This window comes from Pithys albifrons, chromosome 19, assembly GCF_047495875.1.
Source record: "Pithys albifrons albifrons isolate INPA30051 chromosome 19, PitAlb_v1, whole genome shotgun sequence".
NCBI lineage: Eukaryota > Metazoa > Chordata > Aves > Passeriformes > Thamnophilidae > Pithys > Pithys albifrons.
Window position 1 is genome coordinate 1880194 of NC_092476.1, and position 19798 is coordinate 1899991.

Genomic DNA, 19798 nt, shown 5'->3' on the forward strand with positions numbered 1-19798 from the left:
CCTATCCCATCCCACCCCATCCCTGCTCCCCTCAATCATTCCTGCTCTCCCATCCCATCCCATCCCATCCCATCCCATCCCATCCCATCCCATCCCATCCCATCCCATCCCATCCCATCCCATCCATCACAGCCCTCCCCACCGCTCCCCTCCATCCCCGCTCGCCTTAAAGCGGCCTTGCCACCCTTCCCTTTCCCCGCTACCCTTCCCGTTCCTCTCACTGCCGTCGCCCCTTTAAGGTTACCGCGGCGACGGGCCCAGGGCGAGAGCGAGGCGCATTGACGTCACGCGGGCGGGGCCCGTGCGGCCGGTGGGTTTCCGGTGCCGCGGCTGCAGCGAGGCCGGGCCGGGCCGGGCTGGGCCCCGCGGAGCCGCCGCAGGTGAGACCCGGCGGGGTCGGGGCCTGGCTGAGGGGCTGCCCCGGGCGCGGAGAGCGGGGCTGCGGCGTTGGGGTGGGGTGGGGCGGGAGCGGCCCGGGGTCTGTGCGGGGGCAGCGACGCCTTGGCGGCCCCGCGGCCGAGCGGCCACCGCGGGGCTGTGGGGGGTGCTCGGCCGGGTGTGCCCACGCCGGTCTGGGTTCCTCCGCCCTGGGGGAGCCGTGTCGGGGCTTTCCCGAGGGCTCCGGGGCTAAAACGGGCTGGGCTGGGCCAGGCCGGGTTGGGCAGGGCAGGGCTGGGCAGCTGCGCCCTGGGGGGGCTCAGGAAAGCTTTGGGAATAAGCAGGAAAATAACGCCTCGTAGTGCAAATTTCTGTGTGTGTGTCATTTTATTTTCTGCGCCGGTGTTGCCCTTCCCGTGTGTGCCCGCGGAGTGTGATGATTCGCAGGCGGTCCCGGAGCTCTCCCGGGCTGTGAATTAGCGCTGACCTTCACCGTGTGGAACAAAAGGAGTAACTGGAGGAGTTTTAGGCTCTTTCTCGGCCCGTGTGAAGGCCACGCTTGGTGTTTGTGCAGTGCATCGTACACGTGTGTGTGTGTTTGAGCGGGGATTAAGGTGACAGGAGTGAAACCTGCCCCAAGTGTTGGCAATTCCGTGATCACTCTGTAATCTCCAGCAGCACAATCCGGAGGGGCTCAGTGTTGAGTTGTTTCTGTGCCCGGAGTTTCTCTCCTGCTGCCTCAGCAGGATAAAACCCGTGATGTGACTTCAGTGACTTGTCATTTTCTCAAAGTTATTTTGACTGAATGCGTTTTTTCCCTTTCAAAAGCTGATCCTGGGATCAACATATCTTACTGCATATTAATAAGCTGTTGCCACAGTCCTTGTACCAGGTAACTTTCTTTATATTTCATCAAAAAAGCCCTGAGAAGCTTTTTCCTGTTTAACTCTCAGAGTGTTAATTTCCTTATGAAAAAAAGTCATGAAATGTGTGTGTATGTATATATGTGTATGTAAAAATATATTTAAAAATGGTTTTATAACGCTGTGGTTGGTTGTCTGGGCTGAACAAGGGAAGGAAAACACAAGGAAAGGCTCATGGATTGCAAGAAGGGAGAAATCAGTCACCAATTGCCATCACAGGCAAAACATCCTTGACTTGGAGAAATTGGTGATAAATCAATCAAATTGGAGTAGGATAATGAGAAATAAAACCAAATCTTTAAAACACCTTCCAGCCCCACTCCCTCCTTCCCAGCCTTAACTTTAATCCTGATTTTTTCTACCTCCTCCCCTCCAGAGGATGGGAGTTACAGTCAATTCACACACATGGTCTCTGCTGCTCCATCCTCCTCAGGAGAGGGCTCTTCACACCTTCCCCTTCTTCAGCAAGGGGTCCCTCCCGTGGGACTCAGTTCTCCATGGACCTCTCCAACATGAGTCCTTCCCACAGGCTGCAGCTCTCCAGGAATTGCTCCAATGGGGTTTCCCATCCCATGGGCACAAGTCCTGCCAGCAAACCACTCCAGCACAAGCTTCCTGGGGTCACAGCATCCTTTGGGCATCCCTGTGCTTTGGTCTGGGACTTCTCCATGGGCTGCAGGTGGATCTCTGTTCCCTGTGGACCCCGTGGGTGGGTTTCTGCTCCCCCATGGACTGCAGGGCACAGTTCCCTCACCACGGGCTGCAGAGAAATCCCTGCTCCAGGTGGCACCTCCTGCACTGACCTTGGGATCTGCAGGGCTGTTTCTCTTACATATTCTCACTCCTTTCTCCAGCTGAAGTTCCCTTTCTTCTTCCCTCTGCTTAAACACATTATCCCAAAGGCTCTGAGGTGATCCCTGGTGGGCTCAGCCTCTGCCAGTGGCAGTTTGAGCTGTCAGGCATTGGCTCCATGGGACAAGCACCCAGCAGCTTCTCACAGAAACCCCCAATCCCAAAGCCTGGCTGTGCAAACCCAACACAAACCTGAGAGGGGGGAAAACCTGCCTAAGAACATTTTGGAAAGTTTTACACCTGCCTCTGTAAAGGCTTTTGAGAACGTGGCATTGTCACAGATGTGTTTGAAGCTGTGATCTTCGTTATTTACAGCTGGAGAGGTATTTTTGGGATTGCAGCATATCCCTGGAATAAATTACAAAGTGGGGGGCAGTTTAAACTGGAGAGGAGGTTTTTAGGAGTGATGCTTCTAATTCCATAACTTCCGTTAGAAGGCTCTGCCTTGACATTTGGAGAACTGGCTTTGGCTTCAACCTGAGTGTGTTTCACTTCCGAATTCTTGCCATTCTGGCCTCTCAGATTTCCAGCTCCCACCCCCCTCTCTCCTGACCCCACACAGACCACGCAGCTCCCTGAGCCTCCAGTTCTACACAACACTCAGATTAAGCAGCAGAAAGTTTAGGTGGAATCTTCCCTGACTTGGAGTGCTCACAGGGCTTGAGCTGCTGAAGGTTTTTTCAGCTCAACCAAATGCTTTTCGTTCTGTGCTTGTGGCTGTAGAACCCCCAATATTTCTGATTTCTTTCCAGGTGTTAAATAAGTTCACAGCCTTTTCTTTCACTGTTCAGCTTAGTTACTGCTCTGTCAGGTAAAGGTGGTTTTATGCTGTGATATCAGTAAGATAATGCAGACTAACTTTGTTTCAGGCAGCAGCATCTTTGTTTCCATTGGTTGTTTAACCTCCTCTCTGTTCCCTTCAGCAATGGCAGCTTCCAGCAGCAGCAGCGCCGACGAGGAGCGCAGCCTTCGGGAGTGTGAGCTCTACATCCAAAAACACAACATCCAGCAGCTCCTCAAGGATTGCATTGTACAGTTATGCACAGTGAGACCTGAAAGGCCCATGGGATTCATCAGAGAGTACTTTGAAAGGTTGGAGAAGGTAAAAATGCAGAATGGGAGGGAAGGAGAGTGGAACAACGTGAATTTAAATTTATTTCTGTGATTTAGGGGCTGAGCTGCAGATTGGACTGGGGTCTGTGTTGGCCGTTATTGGAAATGGTGCTTTTGGAAAACAAATTGTGTTTTCCAGTAGTTTATGCACCTCTGTCATACTGAAGCATGTAGGACAGAGCATAAGCTGAGAGGGAGACTCATCCAGCTGGGATGCAGATGTAATCCCAGTGCACTGCTTACTCATGGAAGCTGATGGTCAGCGTGCACGAGTGTGTTTGTGGCTGGATGACTGCAGAGTGTGACCTTGGATGGACATTCTGATGTTGTTTGGCTTTTTACATTGAGACAACTGGTTTCCTATAGTTGGAGTAGAGCACAGAAATGCCAGTGGAATTATCCAGGCCTAGCTGAAGTCAAATGGAAGTATTTGCATTCCAGATCTCAGGAGGAGCAAGCCTGTTCCTGCCTTCTCTTGGGAGTTCAGTTCTGCTTTGTTGTTCCTCTTGAGTTTGTCCTGGGGTGTGTTTGGTGGTTTTGTTGTTGTTGTTGGAAGCGTTCTGGGATCTTGGGAATGGAACCCATTCACAGTTGAAACAGTTACTTCTGGTCCTTTTGATGTGTTAATTTTGGATGTTGATATCCGAGCAGGCAGGGAAAAGAAGCTGCAGTGGAAATGGGAAGTTTAAAGGTTGGGCACAGTGGCTGCACTCAGAATGTGGACTTGGTAGATAATGGAGCTGTGACCTTGTACAGCTCTTGTTTGCAGGTGCTGCTTTCAGTACGTGCTGTATATGGGAGTTACACCTTTTTCTTATTTTCCTTTATTCTAGCTGGGTGCTAATTGCAGGTGTAAATAGAATTAACATTAGAATTCATAAATATGAGTAGTGGAAATTGTGTATTAATGGAAGTTTTCAAAATCAGCAAAAGATGCAAATTAACCTTCTGTAACTGACAGTGTATTTCAGGAATATTTTGCTTATGAAATGAACAAAAGCTGCTTTTTATGTATGTGTGTAGTTGCCTCAGTTTATCATCAAGTCCCTAAAATTCCATTGTCCCTGCCTGTTACTGTGCTCCTTCCTCACCTGAGGTTCTGGAGTTTGGAAGTGCTGACAGGTTGTGAATTGTAACACATCACCACAGGTATTGATATACAAAATTTTACAAAGCAAACTGCATTATTATGCTTAGAATAAATTGCAAACCAATTCATATATGGAGATTTAAAATGCAGTGGATTTATGGTCAACAAGGAGACTTAATTTTAGTGAGACAACAAGCCCAGCTCTGAATTTAATGACATGTATGCTGGAATTGAGCAAGTTGATGATGTTATTCTGGTGCACATTGACTGGCTGTGTACTCCCTCAGCCTACAAGGAAGCTGAAAATAAAACTGGCTGGGTCATGTTTTTTACCCTGAAATCCCTCTTACAATTTTGGTCAGGGTCTTTTATCATGGGCTGTACCACCCACCAGTGCAGCTGTAGCTACAGGTGAAACTGTAGCATTTTTCTTGCCTTTTGGAGTTTCAAAATTGCTGCAGCTTTCTCTGGGTGGTTTCCCCCCCAGCCTGATGGGTTGGTGTGAGATTCCCCAGGTGATGCTGCACCTTCCCAGCTGTCAAGGAACGGAACTGAACATCCTGTGCTGCCTCCAACTCCCTGACATCCGTGTCTGGAAAGCACAAATGCTCAGGACTGCCATTAACCAACTCCAACCCAGTAATTAGCTCTGGTAGAGCAAAAATCCTTGAAACTGAATGTGCTTTACCTTCCAAAAGTCATCTGTCACATCTTTATTAAAGCAGAGCAACTTTTCAATGTACTTTTTAAGTCTATTCAGCTGTTTAACTGTATCTCCACCTCAGTTCCATCCAGTCTATTTTTCTAAGATTGACTTTTGAGGGAACACCACTGAAAACTGAAGTGAAGCTGCTATTTTCTCTCTGTTCTCCTGACAAGTCATCTCTCCCACTGCACACAAACAGAGCTGATTCACTGGCATGTTATTAAAATACGTTGCAGACATTTAAACACTCTTTAGAATTTCTGTTCAGAAACATTCAAATTGCTGCCTCCGAGACTGTTACAGCTACTGTAGGAATTCAAATATCCTCTTCTGGGTTATGAAAGCCATGAATCTGGTTACTACACATTGATTGTATGATGGTTTTGTTCTGTCTCTTTTGGTGTACTAAGGCCTGTGTTCCTTTTGCTGTGCAGACATGCCTGGTAATTCCAATACATGCTAAAAGCTGTAACAGCTCCCAGTGCTGGGCTGGGCTGTGGAGTGTAGCTTGAGCTATGGAAATTTAATGTAGGAATCAATATTACAGCCTGCCAGATGAATCCTGGATATTGGACATGCTTGTCCTCTGGAATAAGTGCATGTTTGAAATATTGTGTGTAGTACATTCAATAGAATCACAGAATCATAGAATGGATTGGGTTGGAAAAGACCTCCAAGATCATCAACCCGTGGTCCAACCCTTGGTCCAACTCCAGTCCCTTTACCAGACCATGGCACTCAGTGCCACAGCCAAGCTCAGGTTAAAAACCTCCAGGGATGTTGAATCCACCCCTCTCTGGGCAGCCCATTCCAATGCCTGAGCACTCTCTCTGCAAAGAATTTTTTCTGCTCTCCAACTTCAATTTCCCCTGGCAGAGCTTGAGCCCCCCTTGTCCTATTGCTGAGTGCCTGGGAGAAGAGACCAACCCCCACCTGGCCAGAACTTCCCTTCAGGGAGTTCCAGACAGTGCTGAGGTCACCTCTGAGCCTCCTCTTCTCCAGGCTGAACACCCCCAGCTCCCTCAGCCTCTCCCCACAGCACTTGTGCTCCAGTCCCTTCTCCAGCCTTGTTGCTCTTCTCAGTTGGGTTGGAAGAGACCTCTGAGATCACCAAGTCCAACCCTTGATCCAACCCCACTGTGATCACTCTGGCACTCTGTGCCCTGGGCTGGTGATCCCAGTAGGGTTGGATCAAGACCTGGTGGATTCTCTGTCCCTGGAGGTGTTTCAGAGGACACTCAGTGCCACATCCAGTCCCTTCTCCAGCCTCGTTGCTCTTCTCTGGCCCCGCTCCAGCCCCTCAATCTCTTTCCTGAACTGAGGGCCCCAGAACTGAACACAACACTCAAGGTGTGGCCTCACCAGCACAGAGTACAGGGGAAGTTTTGTGCATATTGGGCTTTATGGAAAGCTGGAATTAGGAAGTGTGACTGACAGGGAGTCTCTGTGCCTGTTCCCCACCACCTCCCCTGCCTCCCCATACACATCTGAGCATATTCCCGTTTTCCCAAGTGTTTCTTTTGCAAAACATGGTAGTTTAGAAGAATATACACATTTACATGTTTAAATGGGCTTAGTAGCTATTTGTTATTTGTCAGGAAAAATAAAATTTACATTTAGTGATAACTTGACACTGAAAACTTTGGACTGCTTGATCAACTGAAAGACCAGGATCAACACTGGGCTGTTCTGATCTGGTAGTACAGTAAATGTCTTTTAGTATCAGAAACTATAAAAGGTGTATTTTAAAAAGGTGAAAAAATAAGAATTTAGGATATCACTCCATGGCAAAGGGTTGTCTTGCAATGTGTAATGAGAATATTTGGAGATTTATGGTTTAATTGACATGATGATCTTGGAGTTCTTTTTTAGTCTTATTCCAGAGTTCTGTGATTTGTCTCATTCAGGGAGAATCTTCCTCTTGGTGAGTGTGCTTATAGACTACTTAGAATAGCAGGTATATTTTAAATTAATACATTCTTACCCACCTGTAGCTTGTTTCTGTGTCCATGCCCTACCATGCTATACTAAAAGAAGTGTGTTCATCTAAATTTTGTATCAGGCAGAAGTTACCAGTTGTATTTTTTCTGTCAGTGCAGTTTCCTTGTCCCTGAGTGGGGGCCTTGTGAGTCCCTCTAACAGTGTTTGGACACCCAGCTAAATGCTGCTGAAGTGCTTCAATCTCTGATCACAATAATTAATATTTTATGTGATACTGAAAGAAATAGAGCAGCTGGTGTTCACTTATGTAAAAAGTGTCATTTTTTATGTATGTGAACAAACAGTTTCTGTGGTTGATGGTGTTGCCCACTCTGAGAGGCACTTTAAACCAAACACTTATTGCTGCTCAGGCTATTTTTAATTTCATCTCTGTTGAGACTTGTTCCTCTAAAACCAGAGGGCAGAAACAACCTCTAAAATACCTTTTGCTCCCACCGAGGTGAAATGTAGCACCATTTTATCAATGGGCAGGGAGCAGGAAGTGAAATGTGAGTCCTGGGAGCAGCATTTGCTGCCTGGCTCTGGGAGAGGTGGAATGTAAACTCCGGGAGTGGTTTTCTGCTGGCCCTTTGCTCGGAGTGGTGTTGTTGTTATCCATGTTATCCATGGCCTCCCTGCACCTCCGGAGCCAGACAGGCAGCTCTGCCCAGCTGGGATCAAGGACACTGGGACAAACCCAGCTTTTACAAGGGCTGCAGCTCTTGGAGAACAGAACACTCCTTGTTCTTTTACAGAATGTCCCAAAATGCTGTTTCCTAATGCTGGGAGTGTCATTTGAGCTGTTATGATGCAAATGCTCTGACTCCAGGGTTGGCTGCTTTGTTTTTAATCTGATTTTAATTAAGGTGAATCTTCTGAGGAATCAAATTTCTGTGTGTTAAGGTAGACTTTGTTTTGTTGTAAATACCCTGGTCCTGTACGGTGTAACTACAGCACAGCAGGTGATGGAGGGAATGTTGTGGATACAATATTGTGGAAAGTTGACAAATCTGTGGTTTGCATAAAAAAAAAATCCTGCTTTGGCTTCCATGATCCTTCCTCCAGCTCTTTTCTAAGTGATGGTCATGTTTCTTTTTCCTAAAATAAGTGTTGGTTAATGAGTATCAAGTTGGTCCATGACTTGACCTGTTTCAAATGCTTCTCATGTAACATGGATTTCTCAGGAATTGCTCCTGTGTCTTTCAAATCCTAAAAGGCTTTAACAGCTCTCAGCTGAAGGAGGAACTGTGGGGTTTGCAACTGGGGAGGTGTCTCCAGAATCAACTTGAATCAACTTGTAGAATCAGCTTGTTTACACTAATAGTTCAATAAATTAAATATAAGTTACTAAAAGAAACACCATTGTGATATGACTGTGAGGAATGAGAGTCATATCTACCATTTAAAGGCCTTTGATCTTGGATGCTGCTGTGTCCTGTTTGCCTTAATGTGGGAATAACAGCACACAGGAAGCTCCCCTGGGCTGGCAGGCGAAACTGGAACACGATACACCACTGCTTTTTTTTTTTCCTTTGCTGGGTTATGTGACACAAACATGTCTCCCTTCCTGTTTAGGAGGAAACAAAACAGTTGTTGAATCAACTGAAGTCGGGTTCTCGCTCAGACTCCCGGGAGGATGAGATCTCTCCTCCTCCTCCTCTGAACCCTGTGGTTAAATACCGATCAAGACGTGGGGCCATCAGTGCAGAAGTCTACACAGAAGAGGATGCTGCATCTTATGTTAGAAAGGTGCTCTGACTTTTAAACATTGCTGAAAATTCCACCTGCAGTCCAAGAGATTATCTAAACCCACCTTCTACCCAGGGTTTGAAATAAGTACATAAATAAAAAGCAGACCTGTGTTTAATTTAAGGCTGTTTAATTGGTGGATGGAAAAAGCTGTCATGCAGTTAAACCATTTCTGCATTAGACCTGTTCCCTTTGAAGTAATGTATATTTATTTAGATGTACATATGTATACATATTATATATAAACCAAGTGCTTTGACAGCTCCAACATTAAATTTGGCCTAATGGCACAGCAGACTTGCTGCTATTCACAGAAAAACACAGGTTGAACTGATACTTGTCCTTTTGCAAAAAATTTCTAAACTGAGCATCAAAGGATCTTTTACAGATGCATAACATAAAACAAGATTCTATTTCCCTTGTGTTCAAACTGTCTGTAAACATTGGCTATGTTTGGGTTTATAGTGCTTGAAACAAACTGGAAAAACTCAGCCAGTGTTTTGTAGCAATTGAAATCATTTACTTACCTTGTGAAATACACAAACTTGTCATGAAAAAATTAATCAGTTGCTTTTTCTGATTATGTCCTAGGTTATTCCAAAAGATTATAAGACTATGGCTGCTTTGGCAAAAGCTATTGAGAAGAATGTGCTGTTCACCCATCTCGATGATAACGAAAGAAGGTGAGAGAAATCTGTGTAGTGTTAAAGCTTCTGGAAGGGCAAACTTCAGAGTGAGTGTATCCCAATGTCCAGAGGTGCACAGGCTCTTTTCAGGAGTCATTGTAACCATACACAGGCTGCAGGAGCAGTTTTGGTGGGTTGGGGGTACAGGTGTATGAAATGCATTTGAGGAGTTGTCCAGGCTTTTGTCTAATTTTGGTGTTCTCTTCTTCAGTGACATCTTTGATGCCATGTTCCCTGTCACTTACATCGCAGGAGAGACTGTCATACAGCAAGGCAAGTGCCAGTGTTTGCACTGGGGGAGAATTTGAGAATGGGGGCAGACACTGGCCTGGTGCTACTGTTAGTTTTTGGGGTTTGTTTAATATAAAAAACTGACTGCAGTGGCCCTTTGTTCTTGTGTTCCCTGAAGCACAGCTCATACTGAAGTGAGGAGTGCAGCAAGTATAGGAAGATGTGGTTTCATTGCATGTATTATCTGTTGAGAGTATCATTTGATGACTCTGTAGAACATGTTCTGTCAGTTTATGGATCCAAGGACTCCTGCAACTGCTGCTGATCTGCTGGATACCAGCAGATGTCCCTTTCACAGGGCTGAGATGAGGGAAAGCAGCAAAGTGTGGAATTTCACCCTAATGTGGAATTACTGTGAAATTTAGCTGTGCAAAACTTTGTCAACCTTATTGGAGTCTAAACATCAAAGTTGTCAGAGATGCCAGTTCTGTGAAATGTGAATGTTTGTAAGATTTGCTCCTTTTAATGTATATTCAATTTTCTGTCTTCTTTAGGTGATGAAGGTGATAACTTCTATGTTGTTGATCAAGGAGAAATGGATGTAAGCATTATTGGTAGTTTATTAATGATATGCTCATTCCTGGCAGAAGAGTACTGTGATATTTGCAGGCCTCTTCTGCAGTCACTCCCTTTAGCAGCTTTTCTCATATTAAGTCCTTATGTGTAGAACCTTATTTTGCTCCTTAATGGCTCAGTCTGGCTGCACAGACTGTGAGTTGGGTTGGGTTTGAAAATGAATGATTTGGGCAGCAACACAATCCAAAGGTTTTACAAGTGCAGGGTGGAGTGTGGTTGAGGTGTGGGACAGGCTTTTTATTTTCCAGTCCAGTTAATTCATGGCTCTTTCTGACAAGAGACCTTGTTGAGATTTTATTTCCTATCAAAGGGTCTTGGGAGTTTACACTTGCAGAGTCTGTATGTGATGTAAAGAGAATCCCTTTGTCAATGAAAGTAAAAATCGTGCTGGGGTTGGAAGTGCTGATGAAACCCTGAAACAGTCAAGTCTACAGAGAGGAGAACTTCCCTGTCCTGTAAGCAGGGAGCAGCAGGGACTTGAGGTGTCTGTGACCACCAGGATGCTCTGCCTTGCAGGTTTATGTGAACAGTGAGTGGGCCACCAACGTTGGTGAGGGTGGGAGCTTTGGGGAACTCGCCCTCATTTATGGAACCCCCCGAGCTGCGACCGTCAAAGCCAAGACGAACGTGAAGTTGTGGGGCATTGACAGAGACAGCTACAGGAGGATCCTGATGGCAAGTACTCTTCAGAACCTGGAATTTATGCTTTTTGGGTTTACTTATGCTGGTCATTTGACCTTCTGCCTGTGCCTGTCCTTTGCTGGAATTATTTATTCCAAATCTCTTTTGTAATCAGAAAGCTGATTACTCAACGTGCATCTCTCAGGCACAGGGCAAGGGAGAATCTGGCACTAGAGAACAACACAGTACCAATGCAGTATGAACTGAGGGTGTAATAAGGCTGCAATAAATGCTGAGTACTTCATGAATGTTGCTCAACTGAAATATTACTGAAATAACTCAATTTCAAAACACTTAATCTTGTGGGTTTGGGGTCTGTGAGATGAGATGCATTATGTCTGGTTAAATTTATTTTTGTCTTGAGTTTTATTTGATGTAGAAAGAAAACTTACTTGGTGTACTTGTTTTTTCTTTTTTTTTTGTAGGGAAATACTTTGAGAAAGAGAAATATGTATGAGAAATTCCTTAGTAAAGTATCTATATTGGGTAAGTGAGAAGATTTTTGTTCTGAAGTGGAAAAAATTGCCATATTGTAATGGGGCTGTTGCCCAACATTATGATGGTTACATGTTGTTGTGGTAATTCAAGTGGCTGCAAACCTTGTATTGCCTTTCTGAATCAAGCCAAAATAACTGTAATTCAGGTCTTGATATCTGATGCACAAATGTAGCCAGAAATACATTGACCTCTGTATAAATACAGAGCAAAAAGTGTAATTTGTGGCTTGAGAAGACACTCTGTTAATGAACTATTAACTCTGTAGAATCTCTGGACAAGTGGGAGCGTCTCACTGTAGCTGATGCTTTGGAACCGGTACAGTTTGAGGATGGGCAAAAGATTGTGGTCCAGGGAGAGCCAGGAGATGAGTTCTTCATTATTTTGGAGGTAAGTAAGGTCAAAATTAAAAGCTCAGAACTTGATTTTTTGGGGTTTTGTTCTGTTCCTAAACAAACACCTGGAGAAGAACGAAACATAAGAATGTGGTTACAGAGAATTCCTAAAGAAATCTCTTTTGCTGGACAACAAAACTTATATTTAGTTTTGCTATTTTTACAAATAGTACTTCCAGGAGAAAAAGTAACAAGTTTCTGGCTGAAACCAGTTTTAATTTTTCAGAGTAGTAGAGACCTGTTCTAGATAGCCAGTAACATCTTGCCAGAGGTACCATTTTGGATTTTTTGCTGGTCATACTATAATATTCTTACTATTATGAATAAAACCAGGAAGAAATTAGTGCTGTGGATATGTAAACATCCAAGACATTTTATGCTTGGAGAGGAGGGAGGAGCAGCTGCCTTTATAGGGCAGTCAGGTGAACTGTGCAAGGACTATGAAGTGGTTTTTAACTGAGGCATCACAACAGTTCTTTCTGTGAAGGAGCTGTTTCTGTGTGGAATTCAGGGGTGTGAGTGGTGCTGGCAATGCCAGTTGTGTAACTGCTGTGATTTCTTGAAGGGCACAGCTGCAGTGCTACAGCGTCGGTCAGAAAATGAGGAATTTGTGGAAGTGGGCAGACTGGGACCTTCTGATTACTTTGGTGAGTGACATGGTGGCAACTGTGGTGACATCACCACTGTCACCATCTTACCTGTGCTGTGTGGATGATAGAGATGAGATGGATTTGCTTAATTACTGCTTTGGACTCTTGTGGTTTCACTCAGTGTCAGGTGAGTATCAGAGTCTCTTGGCATTCAGGTGTGCACAAATATCACAGGATGTGATTGATCCAAAGTGCTTCTATGTAGCAGAGACTGGTGGTGATTTGGTCTGACCTCCCTGCCATGAGCCCAGCTGAGTTTGAAATTGCATCATTGTGCTCAGGGCTGTGTCCAGTTGAGTCCCTTGTGTCTCCAGGGGTGGAGATCCCACAACCTCTCTGAGCAGTTTCTTTTGCTGTTTAACCAGCCTTGTTGTGAAGAGTTTTTTTCTTTATGCCTGACAAGAATTTCCTGTTCTGCAGCTTGTTGCTTTCTCTCTGCCTTTCACTGTGCAGAGAGCTGTGTGGATTTGTCTTTGTAGTCTCTCATTATGTAGCTGAAGACAGCAATAAAATAATCAGATTCCCTCCTCAGCCTTCTCTCCTCCAGGTCAGAACCTACTATTTAATGGTTAAATACTGCCCTCTCCCTCTCTCTCTCAAAACCCACTTTTTTCTCATGTTTAAGGTAGTTCCTCTCTCCTTAATACTCTTCCCTCGTGCTAAAACCTTTGGTTGTCCAAGTTTTCAGCTGTGTGGGTGATAAAATCAGCAAATTCTCTGTTGCAAGGCCTGAAGTGGGCTGGGCTCAAGTGCACTGGCTCTGCCCAAAGCTCTGCTTAGCTCAGGACCAAGGACTAGACTTCTTTCTGTGTATGACATTTCAGTATTTTCTAGTATTTCCCTTGATGTGTTCTGTTGAGTTTCCCACTCTTAAAACTAAACAATATCCTGACCATCGTGTTCCAGTGCTGCAGACCTGTCCCTTGGGGGTTTAACTCTCCCTTGGAACCTCCTTGTTCTTTTGCAAGCCTGTTTTTTTAGGCCAGTGAGCTCATTTCTTCTGAGCATCCCTTCTGATAACGCAGGCAAATGTATTTTCCAAGGAGCACTGAGCTCCTGCCTCAGTCATGAACACAAAGAGAACCAGCTCAGCTGCTTAAATACAAACAAACCAACCCAAAAGTTGCTGCTGTGGTTTCTTTCCTCTGTTGCTGGGAATGTTGGGGGTTGTTACACCAGCAGAAAGAGGGGATTGTTGAAAACCTCATTTCCAAATACATTGTTTGGCATTTGAAACAAAGCTTTTGGCATGTGTGTACAAACTTAGGAAATGGGAATCCAGTGGAACTTCAGGTTGCTCACCTTCCACAGCCCCATGGCAAAGTCATCTTCTTTGTTTTGGCCACCTGTGGGTCAAAGGCTTCTGTCTGGTGCATCAGTCTTTTGTTGTTTGTTTGTTTACTTCAATACCATGGTTGTGTTGTCCTAAGTTTCCTAGAAATACCAGAACTGAGCAGTAACATACATTACCTATTAGAAGAATAGCTACTTGTTGACTGGGAAATTTACATGGTTAATTGAAATGTGACCTCTTCTCAAATAGACCCAGTGTTTAAAATTCTTCAGGCTTTCTTCAGAGAGTCTTGAATGTGGACATAGGGATTTTAATAACAAAATCAAGTAGTTTTTTAAACAGTTGCCATCAGTGTAACTACATAGACATTTGTTCTGAGCAGTGTTAAAGCCTGAGTTACCTTCTATGCAGTTTGATATTGTGGGGCTGGAGCAGGTCCAGAGAAGAGCAACAAGGCTGGAGAAGGGACTGGAGCACAAGTGCTGTGGGGAGAGGCTGAGGGAGCTGGGGGTGTTCAGCCTGGAGAGGAGGAGGCTCAGAGGTGACCTCAGCACTGTCTGGAACTCCCTGAAGGGAAGTTGTGGCCAGGTGGGGGTTGGTCTCTTCTCCCAGGCACTCAGCAATAGGACAAGGGGGCACGATGGGCTCAAGCTCTGCCAGGGGAAATTGAAGCTGGAGATCAGAAAAAAATTCTTCACAGAGAGAGTGCTCAGGCATTGGAATGGGCTGCCCAGAGAGGGGGTGGATTCCCCATCCCTGGAGGTTTTTCAGCTGAGCTTGGCCGTGGCACTGAGTGCCATGATCTGGTAAAGGGACTGGAGTTGGACCAAGGGTTGGACTTGATGATCTCGGAGGTCTTTTCCAACCCAATTGATTCTGTGATGTACAACGGGGTGATTTCTCTGCCTCCTGATTTGTAACTCTGCTCCATTTTGTGCTGTCCCAGGTGAGATTGCTCTGCTGATGAACCGTCCTCGTGCTGCCACGGTCGTTGCTCGTGGCCCCTTGAAATGTGTGAAGCTGGACCGGCCCCGGTTCGAGCGTGTCCTGGGCCCGTGCTCGGACATTCTCAAGAGGAACATCCAGCAGTACAACAGTTTCGTATCACTGTCTGTCTGAAACCTTCCTCCCTGTCCAAGCCATGCTTCACAAATGCAGACTGCTTTATTTCCCTTGTGCAGAGCCACATTGCCACTGGCATTTGCAGCTTCCTGTCTGGTTAAAAAAAAAAACAAACACAAACCATAAAAAAGGAAAAAAAGAAAAAAAAAGGGGAAAAAATAAAAAAATAAACTGCTTATCATGACACTGTCATTAATTTAGAGCATATTATTTCTGTGCTCTCTGTCCCATTAAATTAATAGCAGAAGTTCTATGGAGACGTTGCTTCTTTCTGTGCACCAGTGTCCAACTCAGGCCAGAGCAGCAAGGGAGAGACCTCCTGGCACCACACCATTGCCATAGAGTAAGGAGGTGACAGCAAAGGGAGGGCAAAAAAACATCCCTCTAAAGGTGTTTCTCAAATTGTTGGACAGGTTTTAAGGCTGTGGTCATCACCTGCTGTACTTCTTTTCACATGAGAACTGCCCTTGTAATTGAGCTTCTGGGGCTTGGGGTTTTGTGGGTTCTTTTTTTCATTTTCTGGGTACTGTAATCCTGGGTTCAATTGTGAGGCATCAGCTGCTAAGAAAGCCACAGTTGGAATTTACCAGTATAATTGTACCTGTGTCCACTGGTTTAAGACTGCTTAGTTCTGTTTTTGTCAAGTGTAAATCAAAAGCTTTCAAGGTTAATAGTTCTGGTGAACTACTGCAGTTGTTAATTCTTTTGCTGACTTGCTGCAACTGATCTTTTTCTCTTGTTGTTTCTTCAGCCATAGATTTGCCATTTAAAACTCCTCCCGTTCCAAGTGGCAAGAACCAAATGTTACATTCAATGCCTGACTGGTCTCTAGTTCATAGATTGGTGTAAGAATGTGCAGCTGTCCAGCTGTTAGTGAAGTTTGAGTGCTTAGATTGGTGTAGAAGTTGAAAGCAAACATTTGATTTTCCCTGTGACTTGTTTGTTAATCCTCAGTTGACTTTAAAAATAATCATCATCAGTTCAGGTGACCCTTTGTTACCAGGGGGAAGAAATGCTGAGTATTTCTGGCCAGCATCAGTTGCAGGTGGCTGGTCTGTAGAGATCCATTGCTCTTGGTAGAGACTGTGAGGCAGAAAATTTTAATTTTTAATTAAAATGTTTAGTTTTAATTGTCCTGCAACACTCAGTTGTTTCAAGTTTTTAAATCTGTTGATTCATAATTTTTTAAATGGTTCATTATAAACCTAGTTTAAATCCAAGAGGTGTTTGGATTTCTTTTCTTGCTTATGGAATTCCCACCACACATATTCCATACTCACTCTTTTTTTTTTTTCCAAGTTCAATCTGTTGCGGAGTCTTAAATGTATTTCAGTATTTCCCAGCTTTGTGTTCCATTACTCTGTGCATCAAGACTTCCCAAAAGTTTTTACTGAATTCCACGGTTCAATAACTGTAGGCAATTTTTAAGGTTTCCTTTAAACTGTAATTTATATAAAGTAGCATAGGTTTGTATTTGGGAGTGACAGCAAGCAGTTTGGCATTTGTTGTGCAACTACTTTAATGATGGAGCCCTCGTTTCACTTCCTTTCTGAGGTTGAAGGGATTCAAATCCAACCTCCTCCCAGGCATGTAGAGAATCAGGAAGAGTCTGCTCATTGATGCAGAGTAATACAGAAGGTATCAAGCCTTTACAAAAGGTTTCAGAGTATTTCTGAACCTGAAATCCCAAGAAGGGGATTGAAATGCTTGTGGTGTGAGTTCTCTATTCAGGAGATGTTGAGTAGAGGATTTCTGCCAGAGTCCTTAAGGAATAAGCAAATGCTACCTTTTTTTGGTTCTTTTCTCTCTTTTTTTTTTTTTTTGGTAAATCTTTTTTCTTAAGTTTTGACTCTGCAGGTTTTTTCTTCCTGTGTGTTCTTTGTGTTACATTAAAGCACCAAAAACTGTGTAAACCAGTTAGAGCTCCACAAAAAAATGCACATTTTTTTTATATAAGGCTTTCTAATCAAGTTTCACTACTGCATCTTTTTAGCTTGCTGTTTACTCCCTTTTGTAGTTTTACCTACAAGATTTTAAGATAAATCAGCTAAGTCTGAGTTAAATATTAAACACAGTTATAGCTTTACCTTTGTGTGCAATTTCAATATGTTGGAAACCACAATTGGCATAGTTTTGCCTTAGCAAACATTCAGGGCTTTAGAAGTAATTTTTTGCTAGTCTATCTTCAGCAAATTGATGAAGTCTATTGCCCTAGGAAGCTATAGTCAACCAGAGGACCATTTTTGTATTGTTACCTGACTCTATAAGTCTGATTTACTGTATGTGCTAATATATTATATTATATTCCTTTTGTTATAGATTGTCCTAATGGCAGGTAAAGCAATAAAATGATTTAAATTCTTAAATGCAATCAATCTCTCTTATTTTATTCCCATCCCTGCGTTGTGTTTTCCTTTGGCTTTAGAGGATGTTATGAATGAGGCAGTAGAAACTAAGCAGCTTAATGGATTAGTTTGGTGTTAACTCCACAGGGTTTGAGTTCAGGTCTTGAACCTTCCCCTCAGAGCCTGTGGAGAGCTTGGGCTCCATGTGCCAGCCTGGGAAAATTTCCCTGGAGTTGTGGCATGACTGATTGTGCAGTGAGAAAGTCCATGTCCCACTTGAGTGTCTCAGCCACTTGTGCTGCTTTGGTCTCTTCAAGTGGGTAATTCCCAGCTCAGACATGATTATTGGAACTCAGAAGCTTCTCTAACTTGGCCTCTCCCATCCATGCAAACCCTTAATGAAGGGTTTGGACACGTCAGGATTTAATCATGAAGGAGTCCTGGTGGGCAGACAGTGCAAAGTGGAAGAGGGAAATTTTAAACTCTGAAGTAGGGGAAAATTTGAAGAGTGATGACCTGAAGCAGCTCAGAAAGAACGAGTTTTACATCCAGCTCAGGGCAAGGTGGATCCTGACTGGATCAGCTGACTTTGAAGATATATTAAAAATTTATTTATCATGTGAAGGAGAGTAAAAATGAGAAGAAAGCAACCTTGGTATTGTACCAGCCCTTTCAATATCCGTGACTTTTTCCTTCACTCTGCCTCTTGACTGAAGAAACCAGGCTGGAACCAGAACTTTTATGACCAAAAGTGAAAAAAACCCTCCACTTCCAGCCTTATAACTATATACACTATATAATGCTACTTTTAACCTTATCTTCTGTTGCCACCTTCTTCCTGCAGCCAACAGTTACCACCATTCCATGGCAACAGTGAGTTAATTTGAGGTTCGTCCCGTGTGGTGAGAGCACAGAAAGTCACCGGTAGAGGGAGATAAAACTTTGGGAATTCGTTGTCCTGTACTGGAAAAACCAACACACCGAACATGCTGAGACGAGTTAAATCCTCTTATTTTCATCTTAGTCCACAAGAGTTGAAACGTCTGGATGTCCCCAACGTGGAGAATTCTGATGGACACGAAAAGCTGGAAATGGAAGGATGTGGCTGAACCACGAATTGGGAGAGACTAAAGGAGCCTGGAGTGGGGGTTTTGGTGAGTTTGTGTGGTTTTTGATGAGTTTATTTGGGCATTTTTGGCTGACCTTTGTGGCTTTGGAGTAGTGGAGGAATTTCTTCACTGAGAACCACCCCAAACTTCCTCAAACATACACATGGGCACCTGTAGGGACACACTCACAGCTACAGCCTCTCCTGTGGTCTTGCAGTTTGGACACAGGTGTATTGCCAAACCATTGTGGAGCTGAATGAAGCAGCAGGACAATTCCCTGTGAAAAATGATAGCTGTGGCCAAACAAGCTTTGTTCCTTCCTTGCATCATCCAGGCTCTTACTGTTGCTGTCACTCAGTTCCCTTTAGGATGGGCAAAATTCCAGCCCATGAGAAAAGAGCCAGTGGAAGGTGCAGCAGCCCCTGGGAACCTGTTAACTGCTGCCTGACAGTGTTTGTACAGTGGTTTTAGGATTCTCTGTAAGGTCTGCAATGCTGGAGGTGGGTTTTGTTTGACTTAAAGGTTAGTTTAGAATGAGCTTCTAGTAATTGCTTGTGGTGTGGGTTTTTTGTTGGCTTTTTTCCCCCTAAAGGATGATAAATTATCAACAAAGTTCTCTACTGCTTTCCCCAGGCTGCCAAAAGTCTCACTGCAATCATTCCTGAACAGTTAAAGGGAAAAGCTATTAAAGAGAGCTTCAGTAATCCAGTTATTCCTAAACTTTGTTGCTGGGAGGTGAGGAGAAAACTGGAAACTGAAATATTTATGATAATTCCCTCCCTCACTACTTGTTTAATCTCCAGTTTCTATTCCATCTCTTCAAAATGCACAGAGATGGGGGGCAGGATACCATGTCTATTTTCCAGGGAATTATGATAACTTAAATGATTTTGAAGTTTATGAGGAGATGACTTGAGGGGGATCACCCCCCTCTTTGGCAAAATGTTTCATCAGAAATGGGTGGGTTCTGGAATAGAAAATACAGTTCTGTGTCTCAGAGCACCTTGAGTTTTGGGGGAGTTTCACTTGACTTGTAATTTTTTTTCCTTGGGGTCCAAGGCAACACAGATCTGCCTCTGTTTTGTAACCCAGACTGGCTCTTCCACCCATGTGAGAGGTAAAAGAAGTGGTTTTCCTGCCCTGTGAGGCAATGGGCCTCATGTGACAGGCACAGAGCGAGAGAGATGGAGAGACCAAGAGGCAGCACAGACCTGATGGTGAGTAAGTGCAGATGCTCTTTGGTCTGACAGAGCTGAGTCAACATGTTCTCTCAGTGTCAGGTACTGCTCTTGTGAAGCAAGATTGCTCTTTTCTCAAACATGTAGTTTTAAATACAGAACAAAGACTTAATAAGAGGACAACT

General features: G+C 44.2%; 1 protein-coding gene across 2 annotated transcripts; it reads left to right on the forward strand.

The window, feature by feature from the left end:
• The first annotated feature begins 289 nt into the window (after nt 1-289).
• PRKAR1A (protein kinase cAMP-dependent type I regulatory subunit alpha) lies at nt 290-17352 on the forward strand. Of its 2 annotated transcripts, XM_071573354.1 has the most exons (12): nt 290-380; nt 1207-1270; nt 3077-3255; nt 8618-8791; nt 9383-9474; nt 9689-9750; nt 10263-10309; nt 10861-11019; nt 11451-11511; nt 11789-11910; nt 12481-12562; nt 14806-17352. In XM_071573354.1, the coding sequence occupies exons 3-12, from the start codon at nt 3079-3081 to the stop codon at nt 14976-14978; spliced, it is 1149 nt and encodes a 382-aa protein (XP_071429455.1). In that variant the 5' UTR covers nt 290-380; nt 1207-1270; nt 3077-3078; the 3' UTR covers nt 14979-17352. The 2 variants fall into 2 exon arrangements, with proteins under 2 accessions (XP_071429455.1, XP_071429456.1); XM_071573355.1 differs by lacking the exon at nt 1207-1270.
• The last annotated feature ends 2446 nt before the right edge of the window (nt 17353-19798 follow it).

Bases quoted from the DNA above. Each gene is read 5' to 3' on its own strand.
- PRKAR1A (XM_071573354.1), top strand. From the start codon at position 3,079: ATGGCAGCTTCCAGCAGCAGCAGCGCCGACGAGGAGCGCAGCCTTCGG. The intron at 11,512-11,788 runs GTAAGTGAGAAG...TTAACTCTGTAG, and splicing joins TAGTAAAGTATCTATATTGG to AATCTCTGGACAAGTGGGAG. The intron at 11,911-12,480 runs GTAAGTAAGGTC...GATTTCTTGAAG, and splicing joins AGTTCTTCATTATTTTGGAG to GGCACAGCTGCAGTGCTACA.